Genomic DNA, 19,089 nt, shown 5'->3' with positions numbered 1-19,089 from the left:
GTTCTGCTCCTGGGTTTGCGGTAGGAGTGGGGACAGGCTTCTACTCTGGGTACACTTGCCGCTTGGTCCTGAGCCCCTGCCCACCCAGGAAACATATTAGAGCGTGGGAGGGATTTTCAAATCCATCTTCTTTTCAGGGAGAGGCAAGGGCTGCAAATCTCCGCTGCTTCTGGACATGAGGCAAGAACACTGTTGGCTTTGAGATTCATCCCACATGGAGTTCAAAACAAAAGCCCGTAGGGCACTGTGGCCTGCCATGTGCCCACCTCTCCTCGCTCCTCCTGAGAAGGCTCCTCCTCCTGTCCTCTCCCTCTGCCAGGAGCCAAGTGCTCCTTGCTGGTTCTCCCCAGCCTCCCTCAGGCTCTCAGTCCTCCACTGCTTGGGAGAGGCAGAAACAAAAGCAAAACATCAAACAGGAAAGACATCAACCCATAAATAACTTAAAAACCCCAAATGAAACACCCAGCACATCCTGCGTTGAGCAATACTCTTCCCAGAGCCCTAAGGAGGAATTCCAGGCACTGGCTGTAACCATGGGGACCAGCTGGCGACCTCTGTCCACGAGGGAGAAGGCGGGCTTCTCAGGGGAGGGGTGCATCCTGGTGGGACTTCTCCCCCAAGGGCACTCTGTACTTTCCTGTTGGCCCTGCCCCACATGAGGCCTAGCTGGAAATGGAAGGCCCGGTGAGCTGCCTTTTGCCTCCAGGGACCACAGCTGCTTCTGCCTGCCAGGCCTGAGGCAGCCTTCAAACATGGACACGTTCGGGAGCCAGCCAAGCTGGACGGGGCCTTTGGCTGCACCATTTCAAAACATCCTGCCAGCCAGCCGCAAGGATGTGGATGGGTCAGAGGAGGTAGCCACGAGAATCTAAGGCGGGCAGGGGCTTTGAACGCTGCAGTTCTGAATCCACCGTTCAGTACCAAACCTAGCTGGGAACCGTGTCACATCATGGTCCTTTAACGTGTCTCCTTCCCCTGCCCTGCCTTTCAAATAATCCTACAAATGCAATCACAGCCTCCTCTGAGGTGTGTGATACAGAAAAACCCTGTGAGCATAAGTACCAAGGAAGCTTGTCTGCAGAGATGTGTGTGCAAGTGTGCCTTTATGATGCTTGTCTGTCCGCGTCTGGTATACATGCCTATACGCATGCGTGTGCTTTGCAGCTCTATATGGGGCCCTGATTCATCAGTAACCAGCACAGCCACCCCATTCATGAAAATGCTGACTTGCTCTGTACTGGTTGGTAAACAGCCACTGTCACCTCAAATGAGCCTCAAATGCCACCTTTGACACCCTGGGCTGTCCCGGCCCCTCCTCCAAGGATTCATCCAGATTTCAGACTTCACCATCCAGACAAGAAACGGTTAACATCAAACAAAGCAGGAGGTCTGACTGTCACCGGTCAGAGCCTTGCTCCTTCTGGTTATTAAATATTTGGACTCTGGCCTGCAGGGTCTCCAGGCACGAATGTGTTTCTGTGTGTGTGAGATTGAAGCATGCCAACAGGCTCGGGTCTGCCTGGGCCTGCTCAGGAGGCTGCAGCCTCTTGGGTCTGGGTGTGATGGCCCTCAAGGGGTCGGGGCACTGTCATGTTCTCCATGATTAACCCTGGGGCCGCCGCTGCGGTAGGAGCGCTGGCTGGGGGCCCTACTGCTACAGGAGACGCTGCCCGCTCACCACGCTGCGCACCCGCCCTCTGCGAGGGCTGCGGCAGAAAGGCGGGGCAGGCCTTTCACCAGGAGGGGCACACCGGGCCCCGGACCCCCCTACGTGACCCAGAAGGTGCCCCGCTCCTCCAGCAGGCTGAGCGAGCGGTTGGTGAGGGCGGTGGCGTCCTCCACCAGTTTGTAGCCGAAGAGGCGCATGGCGGTGCCGCAGGCGGCCTGCACCACCTGGGCCAGCTTGAAGGGCATGCTGAAGCGCCACTTCTCGAACTGCTCCGAGGAGTTCTTCTGTGTGGAGTAGATGCCGCTGCCGTCGTGGGCCGCCTGCGTGTTCTTCTGGATCCAGTCCTCCACCTGCGGGGTCAGGGGGATGCCGGCGAAGCGGTACATCTCGCGGGCCTTCTGCAGCGGCCTGCGCGCCACGTCCTCGTAGCGCACCAGCATGTAGCGGCCCCGCAGCCAGGCGGGCTGCCGCAGCCCCAGCTCAGCGGACAGGCGGATGCTCTCGCAGTTGCCCCGCAGCCTCTGCACCTCCTCCTCCCTCAGCTGGTCCTGGCCCTCGTCGTCCAGCCACTTCTTCCAGGTCTTGTACTTGCCGGCGAAGGCCACCATGCGCGAGGCCAGCACGGCGCGGGGGTCGCGCACCAGCTGGATGACGCGCAGGTCCAGGCGGGGGTCCTCGGCCAGCGGCTGCAGGAACTCCAGCTGCCTCATGCGCACGGCCTTGAGGGCCATGTGGTCCTTGCGGCGGCAGGCCTCGGCGGCCAGCGTCACGTTGAGGGGGCCGCAGCGGCGGTTCTTGCAGTGGTACTTCTCGAAGACCTTCTTGACGAAGGGCGTGCAGACGGGGTCCTCGCACAGGGAGCGGCTGGAGCCGCGGCGGAACATGAACTGGGTCAGGTGGTCCTCGGGCAGCGGCGTGATGAAGGGCTCCAGCACGTACAGGTCGCACAGGAAGAGCTGCTTGAGCACGTCGCGGTACACCAGGGCCGAGCCCGCGGCGTTGGCGCCCCCCGGCTCGAAGGACACCGTGCGCTCGATGTGCCACAGCGGCTCGAAGAGGTAGAAGATGTTGCCCTGCTGGTTGAAGAACTCGCCCACGAACGAGGAGCCGGTGCGCGTGGTGGCCATGAGCAGCACGTGGCGCCGGGGCCCCACCGCGGCCGGTCTGGGCGGCTCCTCCTCCTCTTCTCCCTCCTCCTCTTCCTCCCCGGCGGCCTCCACTGCTGGCTCCACGCCCAGCTGCAGGCTGAGGTTGTGGAGACGGCTCTTCAGCTGGGAGAAGGCTGAATCTAGCTCGCTCAGGGACAAGAGAGACGCGTTCTCAGCCAAGACCAGGGCTGGGTCGGTGCTGTTGGCATCTGCCAGGGCTTGGGGGATCTGCTTCAGCCTGTCTGAGACCCTGGGAGGACAAAAGAAGACCAGGGTCAGTGGCTGACTGGGGACCCCGCCTCCTGGGCAACCCTAAGCAGTCCTCCAAGTAGATCACCAAAGCCTGTCTCAGTTGGGTTTTCCCAAAAGCAGACTTGGAGGCAAGGATTTGTGTTTCAGTTGTTTATTTGGGACACGATTGCAGGAAGAACTGGGTGGGGAAGTGAGGCAGGGGAGGAAAGGCGTCCATGTAAGGATGTGCTGCTAGGAGCAGGTGTGGGCATTGGACGCTCAGTCTGATGGGGACCTGGGGGACATTTACTCCCTGGTGCTTCCGGCTTGCCAGTGTGCAGGTAGAGAGGAAGCCCTCAGGTGCAGAGCTGTAGGGGCTTGCAGTAGAACCCAACAGGCGTGCGCTGGAACAGTCCTTGCTCAGTGACCCAAATGGAGCATTGACAGTGTCTACTCTACAACCCAATCCCTGATCTACCCATCTTAGCTAATGCTTTCTGGCAGGGCTTGTGCCTGGGAGGAGAACAGGCTAATCAATCTTTCTACATCTAACAGGCCCAGGGCACATAGCTGTATGCTGCCAATTCGAAGGGGTAAGGGGGCGTTCCCAGAGTAGCCTATTTGAGGGGCATGCCCCTGGAATTGAGCAGTACACAACCTGGCAGCTGCACATGGCAGCCCTGCCCATCAGAGTACCTAAGTACTAGGACCTTGCCTTTCCATGGGCGCAATGACATCAAGACTTCTACAGGGGATGTGCTGCTAATGCAAGGCATCACTCTAGGCCAGGAAGTACATTAATAGTAATAGTCGCAGCCAGCAAATACTGGACACCAACTGTGTGCCAGACACTGGGCTAGACGCTTTTACATTTTCTCATTAATCTTTACAACAACGCTGGTCTCATCATTAGCCACATTTTACAGAGGAGGAAACGAAGACTCAGAAATGGGAAGTATCTTGCCTAATCTTTCATAGTTGTAGAGGACCACCACGAGGCACTCCAACCCAGGCTGCCTGAGTCCAGAGCCCAAGTCTCACCCCTGTACAGTCATGAGGACATGTGCAGGACCCACTGCCTGGGACACAGGAGGGGCCTGGGGATGGCTTGTTGAAGGAAGGCATTTGCAGGTCCACAGAGAGCCCTGCAGTTACCTCTCTGTCCCCACCCAACCCACCTTGAAAGGAAGATGAAGACTTGGGCTTGCAACCCTCACCTTGATATGATTTTATTTTCCTTTTCAATGAAGACAAAAACTATCACCACGAAAATCAAGAAAAGGGCATATTTGCTCCTCATCTTCAGGCTGTGCACAAAGTCCCGACAGTCCTGGGGCAAAGTGAGTCCTTTCTCCATGGGGAAAGACAGGGCCATGGGGGCGCCTCAGGCTGGCCTTGGACACTCAGCTCAGGGGCATCACTCAGGACCTGGCTTGTCGTCTTCAGGTGGGGGACACCCTCGTCCTGCGGAGAGACAGGTGGTCAGAACACCCTTGTCTGTACACGAGGAATGCAGAGGACGTTTCTCCACCAGACTTTTGAGGATCTCAGCCCTGGTTAGCAGCCAGGACCCCAGATCCACTCTCCAGACAGACTGCCCGAGAGAGACTGAAGGACTCTTTAATAAGTCATTTAAAATGCTAATGAATCATCAGGTTCATCCATCCTGCCTCCATCAGCTTCTCCCTTGACCTCATACAGCAAAGGCATGTGTATGGAAAAGAATAGCCCTTGCAGTGTGTTTATAATGGCAAAAAGAGTGCAAACACCTCAATGAAAATGGTGGAGCATCTAGGTAATGGATTTTTGTGGCTACAAAGAATAATGAGGTGGATGTACAAATGTGAATGATGCAGAATATACATGAGCACACACACACACACACACACACACACACACACGGTGCAGACCCTGTGCTTATGCAGGACCGGGCTTCCCAACCTCAGCACTGTTGACATTTTCGACCATGTAAGTGGGGATTGTCCTGTACATTATAGAATATTTGACAGCATCTTTGGCCTCTACCCAGTAATCGCCAATTTGGGTTGTTTGTTTTTGAGATAGGGTCTCACTGTGTTGCCCAGGCTGGAGTGCAGTAGCATGAGCATAGTTTACTGCAGCCTCAACCTCCCAGTCTCAATTGATTCTTCCACCTCAGCCTTCTGAGTCACCACAAGTGCATGCCACCACACCCAGCTAACTTTTAAAATTTTTTGTAGAGATGGGGTCTCGCCATGTTGCCCAGCCTGGTCTTGAACTCCTGAGTTCAAGCAATCCACCTGCCTTGGTTTCCCAAAATGTTGGGATTATAAGCACAAGCTACTGCACCTGGCCCCCACGGATCATCTGTAACAATCAAAATATCTCCAGGCATTGTTAAGTGTCTCCTGGGGTGGGAAGGTGGGGGTGCCAAATCATCCCAGGTGGAGAACCTCCGATGTAGCAAGATCCCGTTTGGAAAAAAAATGCAAGGAAAAAAATATAGATGTGGGATACAAATAGACTCTGGCTGCAGGAAAACACAAGGACTGGTAACAATGGTTGCCTCTAGAAGGGGGCCGGGTAGGTGGAGAGAGAAGGTGGAGTGCGTCTTATGTTTGCTATGTAACGCTGTGCGTCAGTACACATTTTACCATGTGTATGTGTAAACCGTAAAAAATTAACCAAAGAAAAATAATGTCAGCCGGGTGTGGTGGTTCATACCTGTAATCTCAGCACTTTGGGAGGCCAAGGTGGGTGGGTCACCTGAGGTCGAGAGTTTGAGACCAGCCTGACTAACATGGAGAAACCCCGTCTTTACTAAAAATACAAAATTAGCTGGGCGTGATGGCGGGGGCCTGTAATCCCTGCTACTCAGGAGGCTGAGGCAGAAGACTTGCTTAAACCGGGAGGCGAAGGTTGCAGTGAGCCAAGATTGTGCCATTGCACTCCAGCCTGGGCAACAAGAGCGAAACTCTGTCTCAAAAAAAAAAAAAGAAAAGAAAAAGAAAAAAGAAGGAAGAAAGAAAGAAAAAAGAAAAAAATATAATAGTGCATGAATTCTACCTAAATCCTTCACGTGGCCTCAGCCTTTGGGTCTCCACTTTCTAGGCAGCCTCCCCCAGGCTATGTTAGGGCTCCCTACAGCCCCACCACTGTACCAAGACGATCATAAGCACCTGGGACTTTGTCATAAAGCCATAAAGCAACAATTGTTCAACCCTGAACATCCCTTCAGGGAGGACAGGGAGTTTGTCTGGGCCTCTCATTATCTCTCAATTCTGGGCCAGGCAAGAGATACAGTTACTGAACAACAGATGGATAAAGGAAAAACTGACCCTCAACTAAAATAGTATGTATTATTATTATTATTTAGAAACAAGGTCTTGCTCTGTTGCCCAGGCTGGCCTCAAACCCTCCTTTCTCAGCCTCTGGAGTAGCTGGGACTGCAGGTGTGCCACTGGTGCGCCACTGCACTTGGCTATAAAGTTGTTTACGGCTGGAGCAAATACAGCATTGTCCATGGAGCCTGAATCACCATTTCTTTCATTCATCCTCACCACCAGCGGCAGCATCCACACACACCCTGTTCTGCACCAGGACCCCATATTCCTGCACAGCCCCCACTTCCGAAAGTCCATCCATTTTCTCCAGAAGGTCATGCATAGGGGACAACTTGCTCCAGCTTGGGGTTTGGAAACATCTTACTGTGACCTCGTACAGGGCACCCAGGGCCACCCTTGCTCACTGCTACTGCCTGTACCTCTTTCTGGAAAAGATGAAATTTTTTTTCCCCAAGAGAAAGGGCTGATGTTGATGTAGGGGAGTGGGAGGGCAGGAAGGAGGGTCTGGAGGCTGCATTTCCATCATATAATAAAGTGGCTTCAGGGACAGCCAGAAAAGTCTGTCCTCTGGGGAAGGCAGTGAGGTCAGGGTTCCAAATGTAGGTGAGCAGGTGGGCACTCTGGCAGCTGGGGTGGGGCCCCCAGGCTCAGGTGGGGCAGAGGGAGGTGTGGGGGCCTCCTAGTGTGAGTGGTTAGAGAAAGGCACAGAAAGGAGAGTCTATCTCCATGCCATCGTTTTTTTTTTTTTTTTTTTTTTTTTTTGAGACGGAGTCGCACTCTGCAACCCAGGCTGGAGTGCAACGGTGCAATCTTAGCTCACTGAAACCTCTGTCTCCTGGGTTCAAGCAATTCTCGTGCCTCAGCCTCCTGAGTAGTGGGGATTACAGGCATGTGCCACCACGCCCAGCTAATTTTTATATTTTTTGGTAGAGATGGGGTGTCACCATGTTGGCCAAGTTGGTCTCAAACTCCTGACCTCAGGTGATCTGCTTGCCTCAGCCTCCCAAAGTGCTGGAATTACAGGCGTGAGCCACCATGCCTGGCCTAGGAGAGTCAACTCCTAACTGGAATAGTCCTGCCTCTTTCTAATCCTCCTGGGCCTTTTCTCATGAACTTATTCAGTGAATATTTTCTGAGCACTTACTGTGTGCTGGCCTCTGGCTTAGGCACTGGGAATATGGTGGTGAACAAGCAGGCCTGGCCTGTGCTCTCACGGGGCTTGCACTCTGGTTGGGAGGGACAACCAATGGCATAGGCAGCTGAAGTTTCCTGAGTACATATTTCTCTGGGCCAGGTAAGCACTTGCACTCCTCATCAAAAGCTCAGCAAAGCCCTGTGAGACAGCAGCTAGCCCATTTAACAGGTGAGGAAACTGAGGTTGAGACAGGTTAAATAACTTACCTAAGGTTCCTCCAGCAGAAGCCTCTGGCCACCCCTCCCAGGTCCAGGTCATTTGAGTTTCTTGGTGCATCCCCGGGACCCCCAACCTAGCACCTATGGTGGGGCTTTCTGGCTGTCTCCCTTCCCAGAATGCAAGCTCCCCGAAGTTGGGACCCACATCTAGAATGGCACTTGATACAGACAAGCTGTCCAAAAATCAGTGGTGAGGCTGGTGCCTGGCAGCTGTTGGCATGAGTGTGTAGAATGGCCAGTGGGGCCATGTCCCCCATGCACCCTGTTTAGCCCACGGTGGGGGGTGAGGCCACCTGCCCCACTGAGAGGGTGAGAATCACCACTGAGTTTTCAGAGTACGGGGTGTTGACTTTCTGCCCTCTCTACTCTCAGGTAGTCTGGGGCTGATGATGTGAGGGAGGCAGAAGGAGCTGGGGCCAGAACTCCTGAGCTCTAGTTCCTCCTGTGTCTCTACCATGCTGTGCAACCTTGTATACGTGACATTTTCATTAGGGGTTTGTTCACCTGCAGCATGAAAAGGGCAGTCCCTGCTGCATAAAGGTGCTGTGAGCAACGTATCTGATGCATGGTAAATGCTCGTGAAATAGGAGAGGGGTGAAAAGGCAGGTGTGGGTGGGGGAGTTGCCCTCACTACCCTCTCCCTTCTGGGCCTGGCACCTTGGTAAGGTTTACAAGTTGGGGTGCCTAAATGACAAGCCTCTGAACCTTCTCCTTCCCTCCCTTCCAGGGGAGGGACTTATTTTTGAGTTGCTATTCTAGCCTCCTCATCCCCAGAACAACACAGCGTTCTTGAGATCCCTTCTGATGCTGCCCTAAAAGGAAGAAAGCAAAGCTGGATACTCAGACAGGAAACCCAGGCAGGCCGTTTGCCCCCTTACCCTGCCCAGACAGCTGTGCCTCTGTTTAGCTTTGGAAACCTGGCAGGCAGGTGAGCGGGCAGGTGAGGGAGGCTTGGAGCTTCCCAAAGCCAGGAGGTGGGAGAAGGTCATGGTGCCAGAGGTCACAGGGGCATGAGGGAAGGGGATAGGGCCCAGATGGGGGTTACTTGGCAAAGTCCCATGCAGACCCCATCTTGCAGGAGGCGCTTTGCAAGAAGCAGGCCTGTAACATCTGTGACATCAGATGAATCTTTGTGTCACTTCTCTCCCACTTTCATGGTGCAAGGGCTAGGCCTGCCCCCCTGGCTTAGCTCCTGGGAAGAACTGAAAAGTCTCTTCCTCCTTCTCTTGGTCCCTCCTAGCCCCTAGTACTCAATACCTTACATCCAACCAGGGACGGTGGCTCACGCCTATAATCCCAGCAGTTTGTGAGGCCAAGGCAGATGGATCACCTGAGGTCTGGAGTTCGAGACCAGCCTGGCCAACATGGTGAAACCTTGTCTCTACTAAAAATATAAAAATTAGCTGGATGTGGTGGTGGGCACCTGTAATCCCAGCTACTTGGGAGGCTGAGGCAGCAGAATCACTTGAACCTGAGAGGTGGAGGTTGCCGTGAGCTGAGATCGTGCCATTGCACTTCGGCCTGAGCACCAAGAGTGAATCTCCATCTCAAAAAAAAACAAAAACAAAAACAAAAACAAAATTTTCATCCCCTCAATGCTCCAGCAACTACATAACCGCCCAAGGAAAAGGTGGCATCCCCTGCTTGGGTCCCACTGGAGGCCGCTTTGCAGGGTGCCAGGACCAACAGTGAAGCATGTCAGAGGCACGTGTCTGGCCATGCCTGGGTGCAGCAGGCAGTGGGACAGCTCCCTCAGCCCAGTTTTGTCCAACACTCCGCACATTGACAGCAAACACCAGAGGCAGGGAGAGAAGCACAGTGCTGAGTTCTTTCAGGGCAGTGACCGTCTGGTGAGTGCACACCACATGCCAAGCCCTGGGCAGATGCCAGCCTGACCTTCCAGGTGCTGGCTGGGATGTGGACTCCTACCCCACCTACAGCTATGATACAGTTCTCAAATCCCGGACCCCCTCTGTCTCATGTCCTTACCTGCCTGCCACCTCCCAGCTCTCATCTGGCTTCTGCCCCCACCCCTCCAGGGAATAATGCTCCCGATGGCATCCACAATCTCCTGAGGCCCTAGTGTGGCTAGTGTGGGCTTCTCACCCTCCATGCTGCCTCGCTCACTCCCTCCCCACTGAGGCCCACACTCCTGCTGGCCTCCCCACTCCTCTTCTGCTTCCCTGGTTTCCTCAGGCCCGGCCCCTTCTATGGGATCACATATGGGCACGGTTGCCACCCAGACAGGGGAGAACCTGGGCACCTGTTACAACTGTGCTGCCGTCTAGCTTCTCAGCCACATGGGAACTTGGGGGCACAGACAATACGGCAGCTCCTGCTTCAATCACTCCATGCACCACTTGATAAAACACAAACCCTCTAAGGACCTTCGAGATCCAGACCCTGCTCACCCCTCCTGCCTCTTCTCCCAACACCCACCCTGGCCCTTCCTGCCACTCCCCACCTGGGGGCTTCTGCATTGGCTGGGTCCTTCTAAGCAATCAGGACTCAGCTCAAATGTCCCCTGCTCTGGAGTACTTCCCTGACCCCTGACTGAATGCGAACCATCCCCATCACTTTCCCTCCAGGCACCCTGCTTTACTCCCTTCATAGATGGAAATGCGCTTGCTGGTGGCCCCTCATCCCCGAGTCTGATGGCTCCGGGAGAGGAGAGCTTTATCTGTCTGCTCCACCCTTGCATCTCCAGTGCCCAGAATTATACCTGGCACAGAGCGGATGCTTCATAAGTACTTGCTGAATGAATGAAGGAATGAAGGAACGAATGTCCTTCCCAAAGCATTGAGCCCAGTGCAAGATGCATAATCATTCTAAGTTGACCGAAGATATGAAAAGGACGAAAAAAAAGGCAGTTGCTCCACAGATGAGTGGCATATGTATGCACAGGCTGTGAACATGAGCGCGCAGGCCACAGGTGCACGCTAAGGGCGTGTGCTGGGAACCTGTGCCGGGAGCATGGTGCACACCATGGGCACCGACGATGGGCAAAACTGCACATAACTGCAGTCTCTTGAATTCTTGTTTCCATCCAGCCTCTCACAGCTGTGGGCTAACAAGAGGGAGGGCAGAAAACAGCCTGGGCCATCTGCAGACAAAAGTGAGCGAGGGAACGCTGTGGGAAAAGGGGGCCGTGAGCTGAGGCCTCGAGAGCACCGGCAAGTGAGGCTTCAGCTTCCCTCCCTTCTCTCCCGCGGGGTCTTTCTGCTCAGGCCTCCCTCGTGACTTGGCAAGATGCCTCCCAGAGAACGAAGTTTTCTACTTGGATAGCCTCCAGCCAGGCCCTTCCACTGAGGCCCAAAATGGACTGCAGCCCGTTCCAGCCTCCCCCGGGGAAGGTGGGGGTCCCAGCAAGTCGGCTGTGATAAGGGACGGCCCTGCCAGACATTGCATCAGGCAGCAAAACTCCACTCCCCTCGCCTGCCCGCGGCCAAGAGCACAGTGGGGCGGGGCGAAGAGAGGGGAGATGGGGGGGGCCTCAGCTGTTGCTGGCCCGGCCTCTCGGCCTTTCCCACGGGGAGGAGGAGGAGCTGCTTGGGAAAGAGGAGCCAAGGGAGGGCAAGAGCTGGTGACAGAGGAGCTCCGAGGCAGAGTGGGAGCACCGAGGCAGAGTGGGAGCACCGAGGCAGAGTGAGATCACTGAGGGAGAGTGGGAGCCCTGAGGCAGAGTGAGAGCTCTGAGGCAGAATGGGAGCACCGAGGGAGAATGGGAGCTCCGAGGCAGAGTGGGAGCCCCGAGGCAGAGTGGGAGCACCGAGGCAGAGTGAGAGCACTGAGGGAGAGTGGGAGCTCCGAGGGAGAGTGGGAGCTCCGAGGCAGAGTGGAGCACTGAGGGAGAATGGGAGCTCCGAGGCAGAGTGAGAGCACCGAGGGAGAGTGGGAGCACTGAAATCCACTGCGGGAAAGCTCCGAATGTGCTGGGCGCTGGGAGGCCAGCCTGACCTGCCCCCACCTTGTTGCCAAACACCTTGGAGTGGGCTCTTTTGTGAGTTTTCTCAGAATCTGCAGAGTGGACACAGAGGCAGGGCAGGGAAGGCCCCAGACCACTGGCACAACAGGGCAGGGAGATGGAGCTCCTATGCCAGCCTGCCTTGGTTTTTATTTTTCATTTTTACTTTTTAATTTTGTTCTTATCATTTAGCTCAAAATGTCAACTGCCTCAGTTTAAGATGAGAAGTGCTTGTCCATCCAGTGGCCTGTCCAGGCCAGGTTCCATCGCACTTGGGGACACACAGAGACAGCTTGGGAAAGCCAAGGCCACCCAGTTAGGAGCGTGGTGTCTGACAGGAGAGTAAACGCCCAGCCCAGAGGCTGCTGAATGAGCCAGTGAGTGAAGAAGAGCAGGAATGAAAGAATAGGAAGTGAATGAATGGCTGGCTCCAGCTCCCCCCACACTGCACACACCCCATACAGCCCTGGGGCTATGGGGCTATGTTACTTCCATGAGCATCCTAGCACCCCAGGGCTCCAGCTTCCTCTTCCTCTCCCAAGAAAGAACCGATCTTTGATTTCCTTGTGTCCAATTGCCCCCAAGACTGAGTAGAAGCAGGCAAAGATGAAGGTGTGTGTCACCTGAACATCAGTGGATGTCCACCTGGCTGTAAAGGGGCGGGGGTGAGTGCCATAGGTGGACCTTGGGGCTAAGGGCCAGCCTGGCGGGAGTGGGGCTGCCACAGACTCTAAGCCAGCCCCGGCCAGGACAGGCCCGGCTGCCCTTGGGCGCTTTATGCCTGCGCAGGGCTGTGGGGGAGCACACTTTCTTGCCCCATTGGACACAATCCCTTCCAACAGCTGCAGGAAGTACAGGACCCCAGAGAGCAGCTTCAGGCCTCCCTGTCAGGGTGGAGAGGCAGGAGCTGACCCACACCTCCTGGCGTCACTGCACTTGCCTGGTCAGGAGCTGTGGCTGAAGCTGGTGTCTAGGATGCCCTCAACCATGCAGCCGGGCAGCCTGGGGAGGAGTGTGCTGGCTCATTCAGAACTGACCTGGACATAGACCGGGATTCATGGCCAAGGATGTGGCCCAAGCCCTGAACTCCAGCATGTGAGAAGTATGGCGAGCATCTTATCAGAGCCGGAGGACTGGGTAACTGCAGTGCATTGGCACAGTGAAAGCAAGCCACGCAGGGGGCACCATCGCCGACGCAGAGCTACAAAAACATAACGTTCTGAGTCTTTTCACCTTATACCCTTTGACTGATTTTTTTTGGGGGGACACAGTCTCACTCTGTCACCAGGCTGGGGTACGGTGGCATGATCTTGGCTCAGTGCAGCCTTGACTCAGGCAATCCACCCACCTTAGCCTCCTAAGTAGCTGGGAGCACAGGTGTGCACGACCATGTCAGGCTACTTTCTTTTTTTAAATCATTTATGGAGACAGGATCTCTCTACATTGCCCAGGCTGGTATTCTCTTTTATACTGTTTGAATTTTTGGTAACCATACCCCTGTATCAGTTTATTACTTTAAAAAATCAAATCTAAAATTTCAAAAGAGGAAGGCACGATCACGTTGGAAGTGGTATGAAAAATATCTTAGAAGAGGGAAGGACTGGAAGCCAGGAGCCCAGTCAGTCCCTTCTGCAAGGGAACCAGGAGACAGCAGGTGGCTGAGCGAGGCGGTGGCAGAGAGGTAGAGGGGGAGGTCACACCTGTGAGATGTTCGAGAAGTCAAAATGATGCCAGCACCTGCTCCACACAGATGGCCCCAGAGGTCATCACATTCGGGGAGATAAGCTGCTCACCAAAGGACAAATACTATATAATCTCACTTATCTATGAGGTACCCAGACAGTCAAAATCACAGAGACAGATGGGAGAAGGGTGTCTGCCAGGGGCTGGGATGAGGAGCTAGGGGGTTAATGTTTAATGGGGAGTTTTGGTTCTGCAAGATGAAAAGGGTTCTGCAGGGGAACAGCGGGGATGGCTGCCCAACAGTGTGAATGCACTTAGTGCCACTGAACTGTACACTTGGAAACAGTCAAAGGCTGGGAACAGTGGCTCACACCTGTAATCCCAGCACTTTGGGAGGCCGAAGCGGGCAGATCACCTGAGGTCGGGAGTTCGAGACCAGCCTGACCAACATGGAGAAACTCCATCTCTACTAAAAGTACAAAATTAGCTGGGCATGGTGGCACATGCCTGTAATGCCAGCTACTTGGGAGGCTGAGGCAGGAGAATCACTTGAATCCAGGAGGCGGAGATTGCGGATCTAGCCTAGGTGACAGAGCAAGACTCTGTCTCGAAAAAAAAAAAAAAGAAAATGGTAAAATGGTAAATTTTATGCTATGTACATTTGACCACAATAAATAAATAAACGATGGGCAGGCACAGTGAGGCTGAGGCAGGAAATTGCTCGATCCCAGCAGTCTGAGACCATCCTGAGCAACGTAGCGAGACCCTGTCTCAAAAAACAAACAAAACAAAACAAACAACAAAAAGAAACAGGAAAATACCCCCAGCAATGCCTGTGGGTGAGGGGATGTTAGGGGGACAGAGGAAGCTAGGAGGAGCCCAGCTCTTGCCTCGGACGACAGCAGTCTGTTCTCCACGGCACCCACAGTGCCTGGCACGCAGCAGGGCTCAATCAGTGTTTGTAAGCAAATGAATGGGCTTATGCACTGCCTTAAAGAGTTAGGTGTTGTTTCCTGTAGGCTGATGGTCTTCCCCGAGAGCCAGCAGAACATTGGGCACATACAAGATGCTTAATTAATACTCCACTGAAAAAAGGGCAGCATAAAGTTAATTTATTGCCCAGAAAGATGCTTATGTTTTGATGCATAAGCATCAAAAAATAGGACACACCAGTATCTCCAGTTGCAGTCTATTTTATTTTTTAAAAAAGTGTGTGTATACACGCATATGCACCCACACACAGACACATACAGGGTGGGGGAGAGAGAGAGAGAGTCTTGGCAAAATGTCTGACTAAGTTAGCAATGAGTCTCTCTGAAGCCATGGGTGCTTTCAGTGTCCTTGCTTTTACTTATTGTCTTTGAGGCCCTGTGACCTTAGGCAAGAAATTTAAAGTTCTCTGAGTATAGTTTTCTCATAGGTGAAATAGGGACATTTACAACAACTACTGTATACTCAGTGGCCGTGAGAAGTTTAATGAGATGATGCTGGCAAAATGCTTCACCTACGCCTGAGATGTGTTAGGTGATACCAAGAAGGAACCACTGGCCTTATTTTTACAGATGCAGCAGAGTCAGTGGTTTGTACACTGGTGATGAGTTTTACAATGAGGGGAGGTGTCTCAGTTCCCCCCAAACCAACAGAACGAGGGAAACAGTGATGACCTGGCCTGGCCACCAGCTGGCAATGTCCTTAACCCAATCATTTAGTGGATGGCATTTGGGCCTGGTCATCTCACCCTGCCTCTCACCTCTCTGGGGATAAACTTGCTGACTTGTCCTGTCCCAGGCACTGAGTATGGTTTCCTCTGCCCCAGGCATAGGACTGCTGGGTGGTGGAAGGTGTACCATGCCCCGAGGCAGCAGGTCAGCTAGAGAAAGACGGAAACACTAGAGCCAGACCCCCAGGCATGCCCTCCCCTCAACTGCCCTGCAGGCCCCAGCTGCTCACACCTTCCCTGTGGCCTCTCGTGGCCAGAAAGGACTGAGCAGGCCTCAGGAATGGTGGGAGCCATGGGTATGGGGTGAACACAAAGGACAGCAGCTTCCTCCACTCTGGCTGCTGTGTGAAGGGCATGGACTTTGGGTCCTGGTGTGAGGCCTGAACCCAGCAGGTCTCAGAATGGTTAGGCCAAGAACAAGCAGAAATGCCAGTCGATTTTGTCCCTAAGACATAACCGTGTTGTTGGCTGTGGCTCAGGTCAGCAGCCTTACACAAAGCAGTCCCGCTTTCCAATGCTACTTGTGCTTTTCTTCCACTGTGCAAGTCTGAGGGGGTATTTCTTTCTTTCTTTCTTTCTTTCTTTTTTTTCTTTTTGGATTTGGAGTTTCGCTCTATGGCCGAGGGTGGAGTACAGTGGCACGATCTCAGGTCACTACAACCTCATCTCCCCGGTTCAAGCAATCTTCCTGCCTCAGTCTCCCGAGTAGCTAGGATTACAGGCATGTGCCACCATACCCAGCTAATTTTTGTATTTTTGGTAGAGATGGGGTTTTGTCATGTTGGCCAGGGTAGTCTCGAACTCCTGACCTCAGGTGATCCATCCACCTTGGCCTCCCAAAGTGCTGGAATTACAAGCGTGAACCACCACACCCGGCCTGGGGGGTGTTTCTTTCTAAGTGGTTCAAGAGAAATCTGTCCTGTACACCAACTCACTAATCAGGAGAAAACATGGCGCTGGTCCTGAAACTGCAAAACATCAGGACTGAAAAGAGCTTGGTAATTTACTGATCCATTCTTCCTCACTTTTCATTTATAGAAACTCTGGTTCAGAGAGGTCAACTGCTTGACCAAGGTATAAACTGGGTAGTGACAAAACCCAAACTACCACCCAGGTTTCCTGTCTCCCAGGTTAGTGACATCCCTGCCCAACTTCATCATCCTGACTCTTACAGCTTAGGCCGCTCCAGAATCTTCAGCATAAGAATGACAAATACATGGCACACCTTCCACCACCCCGCAGGCCTGTGCCTGGGGCAGATATCACTAATCAATCACCATCCTTTTCTCAGCTGAGACTGGATATAGCCTCATAACCTTCTCAAGGCAGGGCCAATCCATTAGAGTTGGTGTGTAAGATAAAACTCATTAGCCTTTCCTACTTTTCAGAATCCTCACTGGTTACCAAACTAAATTCCTCACCACCTCTTAGTTTAGTATTCTACTATGTGATGTCACCCCACAATGCCAGCCCAAATTCCAGCTCTCCTCTTGCTTACATAATCCCTTCATTCAAGCACGTATGCCTTGTGCATGCAGCCTTCAAGCCTTTAGCCCATAAAGCCCTTTATTGCACAAAACACCACAGGCCATATTAATTGTGAGGTTATTGAGAATAGCTCAGGACAGCTGGGCACAGTGACTCAAGCCTGCAATCCCAGAATTTTGGGAGGTCGAGGCAGGTGTATCACTTAAGATTCAGAGTTCGAGACCAGCCTGGCCAACATTGTGAAACCTCGTCTCTACTAAAGACACAAAAGTTAGCCAGGCATCATGGTGCATGCCTGCAATCCCAGCTACTTGGAAGGTGGAGGCAGGAGGATTGCTTGAACTCAGGAGGCAGAGATTGCACTGAGCCGAGATGGTGCCACTGCACTCCAGCCTGGGTGACAGAATGAAACTTAAAAAAAAAAAAAAAAGAATAGCTAAGCATTAAAGTTTGCAAAAAATTAGCTTTGTGAAAAGAACTGCAATGAATACAAAGTTCTCCTTATAATTCTACCTTTGTCCCTTGCTTGACTTGTGCTTTCATGAATGAGGGAGGAGGTGGAGTTATGGTGAGCCTGGGAAATTGCACAGAACTGCTGACAATCCATTCCACACCACAGCTGGCAAAGATCTTGACCCAGCTAATGTTATATTATTACTCACACGCCTTTATATGTCTTTATGAATACGAGTGGGCCAGATTTTATTGTGCTTTGCTTTATTACGCCTCACAGATACTGTGTTTTCTACAAACCGAAGGTGGTGGCAGCCCTGCCTTAAGCAAGTCTATCGGCACCACTTTTCCAACGGCATGAGCTCGCTGTGTGTCTCTGTGTCACATTTTGGTAATTCTCGCAATATTGCAGACTTTTTCATTATTATTATACCTGTTATGGTGATTTGTGATCAGTTATCGTTGATGTTACTATTGTAATTGTTTCGGGGTGCCAAAACCACACCCATAGAAGGCCATGGATTTAATCGATAGATGTGTGTGTTCCAACTGCTCCACCAACCAGCCATTCCCTGGTCTCTTTCCCTCTCCCCAGGCCTCTCCCTGTTCCTTGAGATACAACAATATTGAAATTAGGCCAATTAATAAGCCTACCATGGCCTCTAAGTGTTCAAGTGAAAGAAAGAGTCACACTTTTGTTGCTTAAAATCAAAAGCTAGACATGAAGGAGCTTAGTGGGGAAGGAATGCTGAAAGCCAGAAAGGCTGAAAGTGAGGCCTCTTGCACCAAACAGTTAGCCAAGTTGTGAGTGCAAAAGACAAGTTCTTTTATTTATTTATTTATTCTTCTAATCTTATGACAGTTTTTTTTTTTTTTTTTTGAGACAAACTCTCGCTCTGTTGCCCAGGCTGGAGTGCAGTGTGGCGTGATCTCAGCTCACTGCAACCTCCACCTCCTGAGTCCAAGTGATTCTTGTGCCTCAGCCTCCTGAGTAACTGGTATTACAGGTGCCTGTCACCATGCCAGGCTAACTTTTGTATTTTAAGTAGAGAGGGGATTTCACCATGTTGGCCAGGCTGGTCTCGATCTCCTGACCTTAAATGACCTGCCCACCTCAGCCTCCCAAAGTGCTGGGATTGCAGGTGTGAGTCACCACAACCAGCTGGAAAAGTTCTTAAAGGAAATTAAAAGGGCTACTCTAGGGAACTCACAAATGATAATAAAGTGACATGGACTTACCGCTGATATGGAGAAAGTTTGAGTGATCTGGATAGAAGATCAAACCAACCACAACATTCCTTTAATCCAAAGCCTAAACCAGAGCATGGCCCTAACTCTCTTCTATTCTAGGAAAGCTGAGAGAGATGAGGAAGCTGCAGAAAAGCTGCCAGTTTTGGTTGGTTCATGAGGTTTAAGGAAGAAGACATCCCCATAACATAAAAGTACAAGGTAAAGCAGTAAGTGCTGATGGAGAAGTGGCAGCAAATTATACCGAGGATCTAGCTAAGATCACTGACGTAGGTGGCTGCAGTAATCAATAGGTTTTCAATGTATGGAAGAAAATGCCATCTAGGACTCCCATAGCTAGAGAGGAGAAGTCAATGCTTGGCTTCAAAGCTTCAAAGGATAGACTGATTCTCTTGTTAGGGACTAAGGTAGCTGGTGACTTTAAGGTGAAGCCAATATACGTTGACCTTTCCAAAACTCCTAGGAACCTTAACAATTAAGATCTACTCTGCCTGTGCTCTGTAAATGGAACAAGTCTGGACAACAGCGTATCTGTTTACAGTATAATGTATTCAGTATTTTAAGCCCACTGTTGACACCTATTGCTTAAAATATTACTGCTCGTTGACAATACACCTGGTCACCCAAGAGGTCTGATGGACAGGTAAGAGGAGACTAATGTTTCCATGCCTGCTAACACAACAATTGTTCTGCAGCCCATGGATGAAAGAGCAATTTTGACTTTCAAGTCCTTTTTTTAATTAATTTTT

The 19,089-nt window shown here is 52.3% G+C and overlaps 1 protein-coding gene across 1 annotated transcript in view; it reads right to left on the bottom strand.

The window, feature by feature from the left end:
- Window positions 1-1,729: 1,729 nt before the first annotated feature.
- The window catches only part of CHST3 (carbohydrate sulfotransferase 3), a 39,089-nt gene continuing 21,729 nt past the window's right edge, over window positions 1,730-19,089 (bottom strand). The window contains exons 2-3 of the mRNA XM_012460277.3: window positions 4,266-4,512; window positions 1,730-3,067 (exon numbers count right to left, since the gene is read on the bottom strand). Coding sequence (XP_012315700.1) covers window positions 1,768-3,067; window positions 4,266-4,423 — 1,458 coding nt within the window. The 5' untranslated portion in view covers window positions 4,424-4,512 and the 3' untranslated portion in view covers window positions 1,730-1,767. The remainder of the gene's footprint in view (window positions 3,068-4,265; window positions 4,513-19,089) is intronic.

Source organism: Aotus nancymaae, unplaced genomic scaffold (genome assembly GCF_030222135.1).
Source record: "Aotus nancymaae isolate 86718 unplaced genomic scaffold, 86718_ANA_hifiasm-v0.15.2.pri h1tg000010l, whole genome shotgun sequence".
Taxonomy (NCBI): domain Eukaryota; kingdom Metazoa; phylum Chordata; class Mammalia; order Primates; family Aotidae; genus Aotus; species Aotus nancymaae.
The sequence above is the reverse complement of the archived record's forward strand: the minus strand, read 5'-3'. Positions and strand labels throughout refer to the sequence as shown.